Below are 14,361 nucleotides of genomic sequence, written 5' to 3'. Positions count from 1 at the left end.
GGGTTGAATAAGAAAAAGATGGATGAGTTCGGTATATAGCATGGCCATAATTGAACCTTTCAGAAAACAACTTACTAAACAAACAAAAGGGGAAGAGAGCCTATAATTTGTAGCATTGCTTTAAAAACTTCTCGACCTTTGCGATGTGTTTTTTCCCCCGAATGGATGAGAACAATGAAACCAAGGCAGCAATTGCTTCCCCACCAAACAAGGTTTCATAAGAGACGAAAGGACGAAAAGCTCGAAGTGATCCAAGAGTTTTCGTTCCACTGAGCTGATGAACAATAACCTTGGAGAAGTGCAACCATTATAGCCAATGACTAATGGAGATCGCTTTTCCACATGAGCAAGTCTTGGTTCAAGTGTGCTTCACTGTTGGCCAACACTGTACACTGCTTTGGCAGGTGTGTGATAGAGGAGCACTGGATACAGAGGGTAGGGGCAAGAAAGGGCCGTCTAGAGTCAGGAGTAGAAGCCAATCGATTCATTAACCTTCCAGAAGTAGATAGAAGACGATATTTTTGTCCAGTATTTTTACCGCAGGAGAAGCTACAGTATACTGTAATTTATATTGTAATGCTGAGTGCACAATAAGTATATAAACTAAGTTTCTACTTTTATTAGTATTATTTAATAGATTTTTTTATAGAGTACTGTGATCATTTGAATTCAGCATGTTTCATACCACACTGCTGATAAATTCAAAAGGTTTTAATGATTTTTCATGAAGTTGTCTCAATATTCTGACCTATTAACCCATAAATTAAGTAACCTTTTCACCTACTTGTACTGACCTACTTACTCTGTATTTCCAGATTATCTTGTACTGACCTAATTACTCACTGTTTCTAGATAATATCTCATTGTTCGGATTTACTAACTCATCATTTCCAGAAACTTTCTCATTGTTTCTCTGACTTGCAAAAAATTCATTTCCAGATATTATCTCATTTTTCTTACTTACTTATTTTTTTATTTCCAGATACAGTATTATCTTTTTTTTCCTGGCCTTTTCCTGGAATTATTTCTACATATTATTTAATTATTTCCAGGTATTATCTCATTATCTTTCTGACTCATTTCCAGATATTGTCTCGTTTTTCTGACTTCCTAAATTAATTATGTCCAGATATTATTTTGGCATTCATAATTATTATCTCATTATGTACAGAAAATATATATATATTTTTTAACTAACTCATTATTGTTTTTTCCAGATATTAAAGTCATTTTGATTTACTTATTGTTTTCAGATAGCATTTAGTCATATTGACCTACATACTCTTTATTTCCATGTATCTCATTATTCTTACTTACTAACTCATTATTTTAAAATATAATTTTATTCTGACTTAATATCTCATTATTTGCACATATTTCAGCATCATGTCCTATTTACATATCACTGATATTATCTGATTGTTACTAAATCACAAGTTAATGTTTCCAGATATTATTTTATTTTATTTTTATTATCTTATTATAAGACTCATTATTTCCAGGTATTATGTCATTTTAGTCATTTTCACTTACTAACTAATTATTAACAGACATGATCTAAGCATTTAACAGACATGAATAAGCATTTCACTGCATATCGTACTGTGTATGACTGTGTATGTGACAAATAAAATTTGAATTTGATCTAATTTTTGTCTGACTTATATTTAATTGTTTTGACATTCTCATTATATTAACTTATTTATATAGTTTGACAGGATTTAATTATTTTGATTTGGTAACTTGTTAATTTAAGATATCAACATTCAACATATTTTGATGTAAAAAAAAAAAAATCCAACTGCTTTATCAGTGTTTTTAATTTTAAGCGAGAGAAAATAGGAAGCTAGTTAGGGAAAGATTGTTTATAGCTGCTATAATCCAAGTTTTACACTTTCCATAATTTTAAATGCAGCTACTGTATAGCTCGCAACTGATAAAACATGCCATTTTTCATAACTAAACAACAGTCATGTCTGTCTGTAAAATATATACAGCTTAAAACACTTCATCCCGTCATTCTGTCATAACAGCACACCATGTCATGTTAGTAGTAGTACTGCTTACTTACTCATGGTGTCCCACTTTGAAAATGAAAAACGAGACACACAGAGGAGTCTCACCTCTCTGCCTGGAGGATCAGGCTCACTGTGCCCTCCTTCAGGTCAAATATCAGCGGCGTGTTCCAGTTTTTAGCGCTGTCAAAGAAAGTTCAGAACGCTGTTGGTATTCTTAAAGCAATAATATTTTTTAAATAATTATTATTAGAACTGTTAGAATAACATGACGGAGACTAAATAAAACTGACATAAGCAAAAAGGTCAGGATACAAAAATCATAAAAACAATAACGCTCAGACCGGAGCGCAGCATGAGATCATCGGGTGAGTCACTGTATTATATGAACATGTCATCTAAAAAATTAAATAAAATGAGAAGGAGCAATAAAAACAAATGAAATAATAAATGTCAGTGACTGGTGAAATACCTGTAGACTAAACACTGCAGAGCGGTGGCCACAACCAGGTGACCGTGAGATAGTGATGCTTTGATTACCCGATCTCTGAACTCCAAGGTGTCCACTGCATCGTTCAGCACGTTCCTCACCTAAAACACACGCCAAGGGTATTTATTATATATAAAAACATTTTTTCCTTTGCTTAGATTTTTATTATTTTTCTTTACTTTTTGCCCTTTTTATATTATTATTATTATTTTTATTATTATAAATTATTAATCCCACACTTGGTTATCATATAAAATATTTGCTAAATCTTCAGTTATCGAAATACTCATGCACATTATTTTCAGCTGTTTGTAAACTCCTGAGTCATCCGAGTTACCACTGATAAATGACAGAATTATTTCTGCTTCTTTCTTCAATTAAACTAGTTCGTCATAAAACACAGACCAGACACCGCATAGCGGTAAACCAAGAACCAAGATAGCAAGGAGGCATAAAAATAGCCTCAAAATATACGTATAAATAGTAAAACGGGGGAAAGGAAAGGACATTATGTGCCTGTTTTTAGCAAGATAAATGATAAAAAAAATAAATAATAAAAAAAAAAAAAAAAAAGTGGTGAAGAAAATAAACAGCTGAAGACACAGGCTTGTTTGGTTTTTGCAAACTCCACTCAGCAAGGGCTATCTATAACAAGGGTGTGTATTTGTGTGCGTACATGCACGGGGGAGTAAAACACGAAAGACGCGAAAAATATCTTGTGGTTTGCGTGAGTTTAAACAGACTCCCGTGGTGGTTGCTCCTGGACAAACTGGCCATTGTCACTGCCTACACTCAGAGGCTTATGGCATAATGGTACACACCCACACACACATACACGTACACTCTCTCTCTTTTATACACCCATTCACACGCAGCACGTTTCCTTACTGAAGCCCATGAAATGTCAGCAGCATGCTACAAATCAACTACACCTCACACCTCTCTGCTTAGGGCAACTCATTTATTTTTGCAGTGCATGCACTCAGGAAATTATTTCTTCTTTAGAAAGTCTATAAATTATTCAACATTAAATTTTAGAAAAATAACTACATATGACGTAGGAATGTTAACTAATCTGACAGTGTAGTGTATGTGAGAGTACCACTAATAAGGATTCTACAAGTACCCTGTACTGACAAATACAGAAAACGTGTTGAGTTACCCGTAAACCTCACATCTATCAATTCTGTCAATAAAGTTTAAAATAAGCAACTATAAAAATGATCACAAGTACTAATAATTTTTAGTTGAAACAGTCATCACCAAACGGTTTTAACAAAGAGTTATTACTTTATAGAGGCAGCAAAGTCTAACCTAACAACTTTTGTTTTAATGCTGTCTACACATGCTGGGACTACAGACTCCTTCCCAAAAATTATCATTACATTAGGAGCTATAACTATAAATTTAGTGTTGGTAAGCAAAAGATGTGACAAATTTAAAGTGGGTGGAGGCAACAATCCAAAAAATTATTGCCACAAAGTTTTGGCACAACGGATCCTTGGGTACTGTGGGTTGCGAGGTGCGGCTGGCACATCCCATGGGCATTGGCTTGAATTGGGATCTCAGGAGTTTGGAGGACGGGTCGGCAGTCTTGAGCTCTTTGCCTCCTGGGACCTTTACGTGGCAGGCTGTGGTGCATTGGGTGTTCTGGTGGCTTTCTGTCATGGCTAGCATTGACTTTTTTCAGCGATTATTGAGTGGCACTGGGTTTTCTGAAGGATCAGAGCAGAGAGCCTTTAATTTGGTCATGGTCAATGACCGTTTTGCTCATTCGGTCTGGCATTTGGTCACCAAGGCATGGGTGATCCTTGGCTGCACATGATCCTGTCAATAGTTAGGGCTGATTGGCATATACTGACACCTCAACAAACTATAATGCATGTTACAACAGTTAACAGTGTAGCTAAAGTCATACTGTATAAAATCAAGTGAGATTTTTGTTAACGGACTCTGAATGTCATGATTTGATCAAGTACCCGGATATAAGAGTAAAAAATGATCCGCACTCCAGTTAAAATAAAACTTCTGTTGGGCGCACCGTCTTATCAGCGCTTTCTGTTCAGGGCTACTGTCTCCCCAGTCACTGCTGTCCACTTGTGAATGTTCACGTTTACACGAGTTCATTAGTAACAGCGGTGCAAGCAAACATGGACGCCCCACTTGTGATTTGCATGAAAAAAGGGATTTGTTTTTATGTGGTTTGAGAGTGTACCTGGTGCCGTTCGAGACAGCACGACTTTCTGCGCAGGATGGAAAAAGTGTTTTCACGTAGAAAGTTCAAGGATGGTCTCACAAGGCATCAAGAAGGAGCTGAATAACCGTGCACGTCCGCGTCCTTCTCCCCACACTCTCGACACGCTACAAAAACTTTGTTTTAAGGTGTTACGGCATCCTACCTGTAATCCTGACCTCGCTCCATCAGACTTTCATCTGTTTCATTCCTGAAAGCAGTTCTGCGAGGACGAATATACACTTCTGATGAAGACAGCGGTGCATTCGTGGCTCGCGGTGCGGCCCAAAACATTTTTAATGATGGAATACGAAAGCTTGTTGACAGATGGACAAAGTGTATTGAAAAGCTTATAAGATTATGTCTAACAGAATGCATCTGTTATTTCTAAAAGTTAATTAAAATACATTCAAACAGCCAGAGTGTAGATAATGAAATGAACATATTTCTAATTAATTTAAATCGTAATCAGATAAAAAATGCAGGCGGAGTGATATCTTTGAATCTTGTTGAAGATTTTTCAGGATGTTAAAACCAGCGAAATGCCCTTCACTTCAGGAAAGCTTCTAGTAACTATATAAAGTAAAAAAATGTTGAAACTAAACCATGTGAAGGGTTTTACATACCCTCCACCATAACATTTTAACAATGAATTATACCACTTTAATGTGGCTCGTATATCATCCGAGGACGGGCACTGTCCAATCCCCACACCTGGAAATAAAGTGGCCAACTGTGCTCCTCATGGGCTGTGAGAGCACTTGGTATGTTTCACTGCTGGGATTTAATCTGGCTCACAATGCTTCATATATAAACATTGGAACAAAGTGCAGCCCTCCCTCCTTCAGCTTTCAGCAGGTCTGTGAGAGCTAGGAACAGCTGGGAGGATTTTGAAGGATGCTGCTGCTGGGTTTTGGGGCTTTGACACTGTGCAGGCCTCGATCAAAGCCACGCCAGGAATAATGACAGAGAGTTTGTTTTTCACAGGGAGCTCCAGAACGGGTCAGTTAGCGCTACCGAGAGCTGCTGTCCAGTTCACTGCAAAGTTATTGGTGTTAATGCGAATGCGCTCATGGATGGAAACAAGCGATAGAACACAAATAAGGGAAGGAGGTCAGCCGACACAGTTCAGCTCAGAAAATGCCCGGTACTGATTCTGGTGTGCGTTGTCTCAGTATAATATGGTAAAGCATCTCGCACACTTTTTAGAAACCAGTGAGGATGTCCATCTGATAACAGCAGGGTATTACAATGAGGAGTGTCCAAGTCCTACACATGGGAAACTGGCCAAGAATGCTGGTCCTGCACTAAAAGCTGGGACCGGATCCAAGTCACTATGCTTTCTACTGACAAGAACAATCCACAAGCCCCCTTTCTACATATGAGCTTTCAAAAGATCCATAAGATAAAATGCTTGTGCTGGGCTAAGGTCATGGACATGAATTAGTTCCTCAAAAATGTGGTCACTTTTGAACTTTTACAGCTTATAATGGCACAAATTCCGTCAGATCATGACCTCCAAAGAGACAAAAATCCTGTTTGTATAAATAAAATATGCAGTAATTGTGTCATCATTGTCAGGGTTACAAGTGGGTCCAGGGTTTATCTCATTGACGCTGAGGAAATGTGGAAGAACTCACCCTGGATGTGTTGGCATGTGTACAACACATACCTGCATGGCGCGTCTTTTAGTGACAGTGATCTCGAAGTTCTTCCATTCCCAACGCTGCTCCACGATGTGAGCGAAGATGACCTGGCCGTTCCCGCATGCTCCTGCCAACTGAGTGCCATCAGCAGACCAGGCCAGGCTGAACACACTGCCTGTGTTTGGCTTCTCCAGTGCATACGACCACTGCGCACAGAGAAGGGGGGTCAAAGAGATTAAATAGAAGGGTATAGAAGGGTACAAAGCAATAATATTGAGAATATAGAAACAATCAGACAATCCCTAGGCTTGAATTTACCCAATCTCGCTCTCACTGATTCATTCTCTACACCGCTTATCCTGTACAGGGCCCACAGGAGGCGGGGTACCCCCTGGACGATGTGCCAATCCATTACAGGACATCCAAACAGATACACTCTGGGGAATTTGGAAACACCAATGTATGCCTTTGGACTCAAAATCTCAAATCTGTGAGACTTCGAGGAGTTTTACCTTTAACGGACCTCAGTCCAATAGAAAGCTTGTTACCTGACAAAACTGCTCCTGCTAATAAGGCGTGATGACATAATTGGTGTTAATGCGAATGCGCTCATGGATGGAAACAAGCAATAGAACTCAAATGAGGAAAGGAGGTCAGCCGACACAGTTCAGCTCAGAAAATTCCCAGATTTTAGTGTGCGTTGTCTCAGTATAATATGGTAAAGCATCTCGCACACTTTTTAGAAACCAGTGAGGATGTCCATCTGATAACAGCAGGGTATTACAATGAGGAGTGTCCAAGTCCTACACCTGGGAAACTGGCCAGGAATGCTAGTCCTGCACTAAAAGTACATAATTTGAAGAGGGGAAAATTTATTTCCTTGGTTATTCCCGTGACTGTTAAATGATGTCAATTTCAACAAAACACACTTTCAAATATACAAAAGAAGAAAAAAAAGGGAAAAGAAAGAGGAGAAAAAACATTCTTATACAATAAACATTTGCGAGATTAGACTAAGTGGTGTTTTCTCAAGAAGGGTTTTGCAAGAACCATATTATACAAAAAACACACACTCCAAATGAACGGTATCAGTTTTCTATTTAACTGATAAATAAATAGATTATCCATGATCTTGTCTAAGAAATTTAGCTCAACTTGTCCGCAGTAGCCTATTCCAGTACACAGTGGTGTGCGAGTGTGTGTGAGTATGTTGAATATTATAGAGTGAATATTTAGAGTCGACATTTCGCTATACCCTAGATAATGTAGCTCCAGTCAAAAGAAAAATTATTAGAGATAAAAAACTTGCTCCCTGGTATAACGATCACACGCGCACTTTAAAACAGACCGCTCGGAAATTAGAACGTAAATGGCGTCAAACTAAATTACTAGTATTTCAAATAGCATGGAAGGAGAGCATCCTGAACTATAGAAAAGCTCTTAGTGTAGCTAGATCAACATATCTCTCCACTCTTATAGAAGAAAATAAAAATAATCCTAGATTCTTATTTAATGCTGTAGCCAAATTAACCAGAAATAAGACCACTGCAGAAATCTCCACAACAACATCATGCAATAGTGAGGACTTCATGAACTTTTTTTAATAATAAAATTGTAAATATTAGGCATAAAATTGAGGTTTTGAAACCGAACAATGTAATTGATGCAGATGTTAATCTAGCCATGTCAGACCAGAACCTAGAATACTTTACTCCCCTTGAAGAGAATGAACTAATTTCACTCATCTCTTCTTCAAATTCATCAACCTGTATATTAGATCCTGTACCGACACATTTTCTTAAACAGATAGTACCAGCAATAATAGAACCCCTGTTGAGAATAATTAATTCTTCACTCAGCATTGGATATGTTCCAAAATCTTTTAAATTAGCAGTTATCAAACCAATAATTAAGAAACCTGACCTCGACCCCTGTCAGCTGTCCAGTTACAGACCAATATCAAACCTCCCCTTTATCTCTAAGATCCTGGAAAAGATAGTAGCGGAGCAGCTATGCTCATATATACATAGGAATGGCATACATGAACTGTATCAGTCAGGATTTAGGCCTCATCACAGTACAGAGACGGCGCTCGTTAAAGTAGTAAATGACATTCTATTGGCCTCTGATCAGGGTTGTGTAACTATGCTTGTATTACTTGACCTCAGTGCAGCTTTTGACACTGTTGATCACGCTATTCTTCTTCACAGATTAGAAAATGTAGTGGGAATTAAGGGTACAGCCCTCTCCTGGCTCAGATCCTATCTGACCCATCGTTATCAGTATGTAGACTTAAATGGTGATTATTCTGCATGTTCTCTAGTGGAGTTTGGCGTTCCGCAGGGTTCAGTTTTAGGTCCACTGCTTTTTTCCCTTTACATGCTTCCTCTGGGCAACATAATCCGTAAGCATGGTATTAGTTTTCATTGTTATGCTGATGATACACAGTTATATGTCTCAGCAAAACCTGATGAGAAAAAACAGCTTACTAAAATTGAGCAATGTGTGCAGGACATAAGAAATTGGATGCTAACTAACTTCCTTCTGCTAAATCCGGATAAGACAGAAGTTCTAGTCATAGGACCGCATACAGCTAGGAGTAAAATTTTAGATCATACCGTAACTTTAGATGGCCTTTCTGTTCCATCAAATGCAACAGTGAAAGACCTTGGTGTGATTATTGATTCCAGCCTTTCATTTGAAGCACATGTAGATAATATTACCAGGATAGCATTCTTTCACCTCAGAAATATTGCCAGAATAAGAAATTTATTGTCGCTAAACGACGCAGAAAAACTAGTTCATGCTTTTATCACCTCTAGGTTGGACTATTGTAATGCCTTACTGTCTGGTTGTTCAGCTAGATGCATAAATAAGCTTCAGCTAGTCCAAAATGCAGCAGCGAGAGTCCTCACCAGAACCAGAAGATATGAGCACATCACCCCTATCTTATCTTCACTCCATTGGCTCCCTGTGAAATTTCGCATTGATTTTAAAATACTACTCTTGACATATAAAGCATTAAATGGTCTCGCGCCGCAGTACCTGAGCGAACTGCTAGTGTCTTACGATCCGCCACGCCTACTTCGATCAAAGGATGCAGGCTGCTTGTCAGTACCGCGTATTATGAAAAATACAGCTGGGGGCAGAGCTTTTTCTTACAAAGCCCCAAAGTTATGGAATAGTCTTCCAAATAGTGTTCGGGACTCAGACACAGTCTCAGTGTTTAAGTCCAGGCTAAAAACCTATTTATTTAGCCGAGCATTTTTATAAATAGATTTGCCATAGGTAAAGGAGCAGATCTGGGGGACTCATGGACGTAGAGTATTATGGTAAACTGGTATGTTTGGATGCTGTCTTCCTCACTCACCATACCTAACTGCCATCTCTCCTCTTCTTCTCTTTCCCCCCCTCTTTCTTTTTCCTCTCTCCTCCTGTCCCCCCCTTTCACTTTTTCTCTCTCTCTCTGTCGAGCTACACATGTCGTTCCTGAGCTGCCAGTGATCCAGACTCCCTCTGCCCTCCGGACCTGTCTGACCCATCCTGGTGCCCCGCTTCTGGCTGAAGATCTCGTCACATGGATGCCCCGTGTGTCTCTCTGGGATGCGTCTGGTGTCTGGGAATGATTCTCTCTACCTAGAAAATGGTTCTGGCCTTGACTGGTGTTGGCAACTGTTTCTCTGGGGACTTGACAGTTCGATAGTTCATGACTGGAACTTCTTACAAGTCTACCTGGGTCTTCAATAACTACCTGGACTCCATATTAACATCAATTAACATCAGCTATTATAGCTGAACTGCCTCCCACCCTACACACTGTATAAATGCAGATCATTTACTGCTTTTGTTTCACCCAAATGAGGATGGGTTCCCTGTTGAGTCTGGTTCCTCTCAAGGTTTCTTCCTCTTACCATCTCAGGGAGTTTTTCCTTGCCACTGTCGCCCTCGGCTTGCTCACCAGGGACAAACTGACCATTTTGATTCATACAAATTCACATTTCATACAAACCTAAATAATTCTTTTGACTATGTAAAGCTGCTTTGCGGCAATGAAAATTGCTAAAAGCGCTATACAAATAAAATTGAATTGAATTGAATTGTTGAATATTATCCCACAATAGTGCCAAATTCACGACTGTGATTAGTGAGAAAATATTGACTAATATTCTATAACAGCTGTTCTCATATATACAACAACTCGTACAGTATGTTCGTATTAATCCACTTGTTCCAGCACAAGGAATCTAGGGAAGATTTGTTATGAGAGATTTGTTACAGTTAGATTTAATTTTCAGAGAGCTTTGAGTTTCGGGGATTCTGGGTAATGTCGAATTATGTTTTTTGTGTTTTCAGTGAGAACACTACTACAGATTATAAGAGGAACATGAGATATTGACAGATTATTGCAATAAATGCAATAATCACATTGCTGTGTTATACAGTGCCGTGAAAAAAGTTTTTGCACCCTTCCTGAATTTCACTTATTTGATTCAGAGTAAATAGTAAATGCAGTTTTGAAATAAGGATTTCATTTATTAAGGGGGAAAAGGCTGTCCCAATTTACCTGGCCCTATATGAAAAAGTAATTATCCCCTTGCTAAATTATGAATGTACTATGATTTTTTTGTTTTTGTTTTGGAAAGCTAAGTTAAATTTCACTTGCCACGCCTTGGACTGATTACTCCCAGGCCTGTTGAATCAAGAAATCACTTAAACAGACTTCACTTAAACAGACACTGTTAATCAGTTCATTACCTCTAGCTTAAGCACACTTGGGTTATGCAGCAGGACAATGATCTGAGCACGTCCACCTCTGAGTATTGTAATAAATAAATAATTAAATAATTTAACTAATTAAGGTTTTGTATAGACTTAAATCAGATTGAGATGCTGTGGCATGACCTCAAACAGAATAAACCTTCCAATGTGGTTAAATTAAAAAATTCTGCAAAGAAGAGTGGGCCAAAATTCCTCCACAGCGATGTGAAAGTCACTTCATTGCATTTGTTGCCGCCAAGGGTGGCACAACCACTTATCAGGTTTAGAAGGCACTTCCTTTTTTACATAGTGTGTTTCCCCTTGTTTCCCCTTTATAAATACGTGACAAATAATAAAAGTGCGACAAAAAGGAATAAAACACGTGTGCTGTTATACAGTAGAATCTCTGGGGTAGTAACATTGTTGATTACTTTCCGCTAACAGCTTACACACTCATGTTTTATTCCGTATTTATACGTTCTGCCCTGTCTGTTGAATGATTAACAGCTCACTAGGCTGAATGCAAAGACATCTGCTGTTATACAACCAGCAAATCCAGCCAAGGGCGACTTGCGATGTGAATCTGATGCTCAAAATAGTCAAATTGACATATTTTAAATATTTTAAATAAAGCATTACAAAATGTTTCAAGTTTTAAGAAGGCTGGCCTAAACAGGGAGCCAGTGGTAGTGATAAACTACAACATAAGATTCCACATAACTTATTTCTTAGACTTATTTCCAACTCTTTTGGTGTGAGCAAATGTAATTTTAGTTGGATAAACATTAGTACATCTGATCTGTGTAACTCCATTTTACTGTCTAATTACGAGTTTTCTTTTAAATCTCTATCACAAACACACACAGAGCAGACTGCAAAAGCCTACAAACTGAAACCGATAAATAGATAGATCCAACCCCTTTCGCACCCCGCTCATCTGCGTCTCGGCTGTGGGGTACTGCAGAACAGGCTCTGCTCTGTTAGCCAGCCTCTGGTTTCAGGTGCAATAAAACGCAGCTGAGAGAGAGAGCGAGAGAGAAAGAGAGTCCCTCTCAGGTCTGATTTTTTTCCCCCCTTCTTTTGTTAGGCTGGATTTGAGAGCCAGCTTTGGAGGCGTATTGCAGACACTGGTGTATTTGCGGTGTTTACGGGTTATATTTAGTCCACGTTCGAGCCTACATTAGACATTTTACGGCGAAGGAAAGAATAGTTTCATTTCATGAGGGGAAAAAAAAAGATGCCAAAATTCAGTCCACTGAAAAAGATAAAGCAGGCATTTCATTTCTTTTTTTTTTAGTAAGAACTTGATGTTCAAACAGAGTGGTGATATATATAGGCCTTCTACTTCCATATACACCGTGTAATTAATTAATGAACAAAAGCATACAGTGGAGACAAATGCGCTCTCTACAGCAACTTTTCAACTTCTATTTATCTCTCCTTAGCATTTAGATACTCTCATTGCTTTCTCTCGCTTTTTCCTCCCGCCCTCTCTCCCTGGAACAAACCCCCTCTCTGTAACCGGCACTCTGGCATTTCCCAACACGCTGCTCGGCTGCAAAACGCTCCTGACATCCAACCCGTGACCCCTGACCTTACCCAGTCAGCGTTTCTTGTTTTTTTCAGTGTGTGCAGGTGGCTGGACCTGCAACGCAGACGGAGAAGATATGAAAAACATTATGCGTATAAACAAAAAATAAAACCGCCAGCTTCACAGAAACTATTAGCGCACAAGAAGGAGTCTGTTTAAATTCCCGGTCCTGAGGTGAGGTGAGGCGTTATTTCCGTTGCTCGATCACAGCGAAAGGTTGCGTTTGACAGCCAGAAATGGAGTCGTTTGATCACGCGGGCCTCTATTTAAAGCGTGACAGTGTCGAAAATAGAAGCTTACCTTAAGTCAACTCCCTTCCTTGGGTAAAAAGTTCACTTTTATTCAATCTGTACAAGTGCTCGTATTAAAGGTGGCGGATTCTTTCACTTACTTACTCCTACCGCTACTTATACTCCTATTTTTGTAAATCATCTGCTAAAAATTTATTATTTTTTTTTTTTGGAGGTGGATTGGGGGTTGGGAAGCAAAGAGAAACAGCCTTGGCTGCTTCAAGGTCTGCACGTTTGAAGTTTACTCTTATATACCGGTTTCAAAACAAGGGCCGCGCTAAGCTTGGACCTGCTCCGCTGGCCACTAAACGAAAGCATTTAAAAATAATAGTGCTTCATCTATTCTTCTACAAACACGGCGGCGTGGCCGGGTTTTAGAGCTCTCTGGAGAAGACGGGTGACTCACAGATGGAGCGCAATGTATACTCCAGACTGCAGTCTGCCAAGACACATGATAGCGGACTGAGAAGCGCTTTTTGGCTTCATGCTCGCTTAATGCTTCTAACACATTGTGCCATTAGACTCCTGCTGCACAAGAAAGAAGCGTGCGTGTGTATGTGTGTGTGTGTGTGTGCATGCATGCGTGTGTCTGAGAAGTCCAAGAGGACGGTACATGTGCATAAAATCCGTGCATTGCCTAAGGCGAGTGTTTAAATCACTCAGATGTACAATAATAATGGCCTTCAGTGCAACTAGATAATCCTGTGCCACACTTTTTGTTTAGTTTGTGTGTGTGTGCATTTTCCACGTTGAAGCCTGGACAAAAGCGCTTCTAACCTTCTGTCCTGATGTCCCCTACACGACCTCAGATCAGCCTTTCCTTCTCGCTTACACTCCTTTCACTCGTTCTGTCTGCAGTCCTATACTATGTCATGGTTATTTGAATATATTTCATAAGTGTGTGTCTGCGTGTTACTCCAGGGCCATGTTCCACCACATTAGCGTTCGAGATAAATTTGCGCTCACATCCATCAGATAATTTTTTCCTTCCATTCCACAACCCCCACAAAGCCCCCCCCCCCCCCCCCCAACCCCAACTCCTAAATATCTCCATGAAGGGAATTTGAGCAGTAATGAATAATCTTGTCATATTTGCTCACATGCTCACCGCGACCATGGGTGGTTATTAAACGGCTGTTCATACGTGACGAACAGAGGAAAACTCCCTTATTAGGACGACTCCGAATTGAACTTGGCTCACGGAGTACACACATCCTAACTCACTGGCAGGTTTTACGAGTAAGGCGACTGTTGTGAGAAGAGATATTCCATCATTTCTATTTCGCAAATATAAATTTATAAACAGTGCTACTACTGTGCTTAACCTGAAAAATGTTG

The 14,361-nt window shown here is 39.3% G+C and overlaps 1 protein-coding gene across 2 annotated transcripts in view; it reads right to left on the bottom strand.

The window, feature by feature from the left end:
• The window catches only part of ift80 (intraflagellar transport 80 homolog (Chlamydomonas)), a 99,780-nt gene that overhangs the window by 25,667 nt on the left and 59,752 nt on the right, over window positions 1–14,361 (bottom strand). For both annotated transcript variants that reach the window (XM_053487083.1, XM_053487084.1), the window contains exons 9-11: window positions 6,411–6,590; window positions 2,488–2,606; window positions 2,124–2,198 (exon numbers count right to left, since the gene is read on the bottom strand). In XM_053487083.1, coding sequence (XP_053343058.1) covers window positions 2,124–2,198; window positions 2,488–2,606; window positions 6,411–6,590 — 374 coding nt within the window. The remainder of the gene's footprint in view (window positions 1–2,123; window positions 2,199–2,487; window positions 2,607–6,410; window positions 6,591–14,361) is intronic.

This window comes from Clarias gariepinus, chromosome 25 (genome assembly GCF_024256425.1).
Source record: "Clarias gariepinus isolate MV-2021 ecotype Netherlands chromosome 25, CGAR_prim_01v2, whole genome shotgun sequence".
Lineage (NCBI taxonomy): Eukaryota > Metazoa > Chordata > Actinopteri > Siluriformes > Clariidae > Clarias > Clarias gariepinus.
Note: the sequence above shows the minus strand (reverse complement) of the source record. Positions and strands in the feature narration are given on the sequence as shown.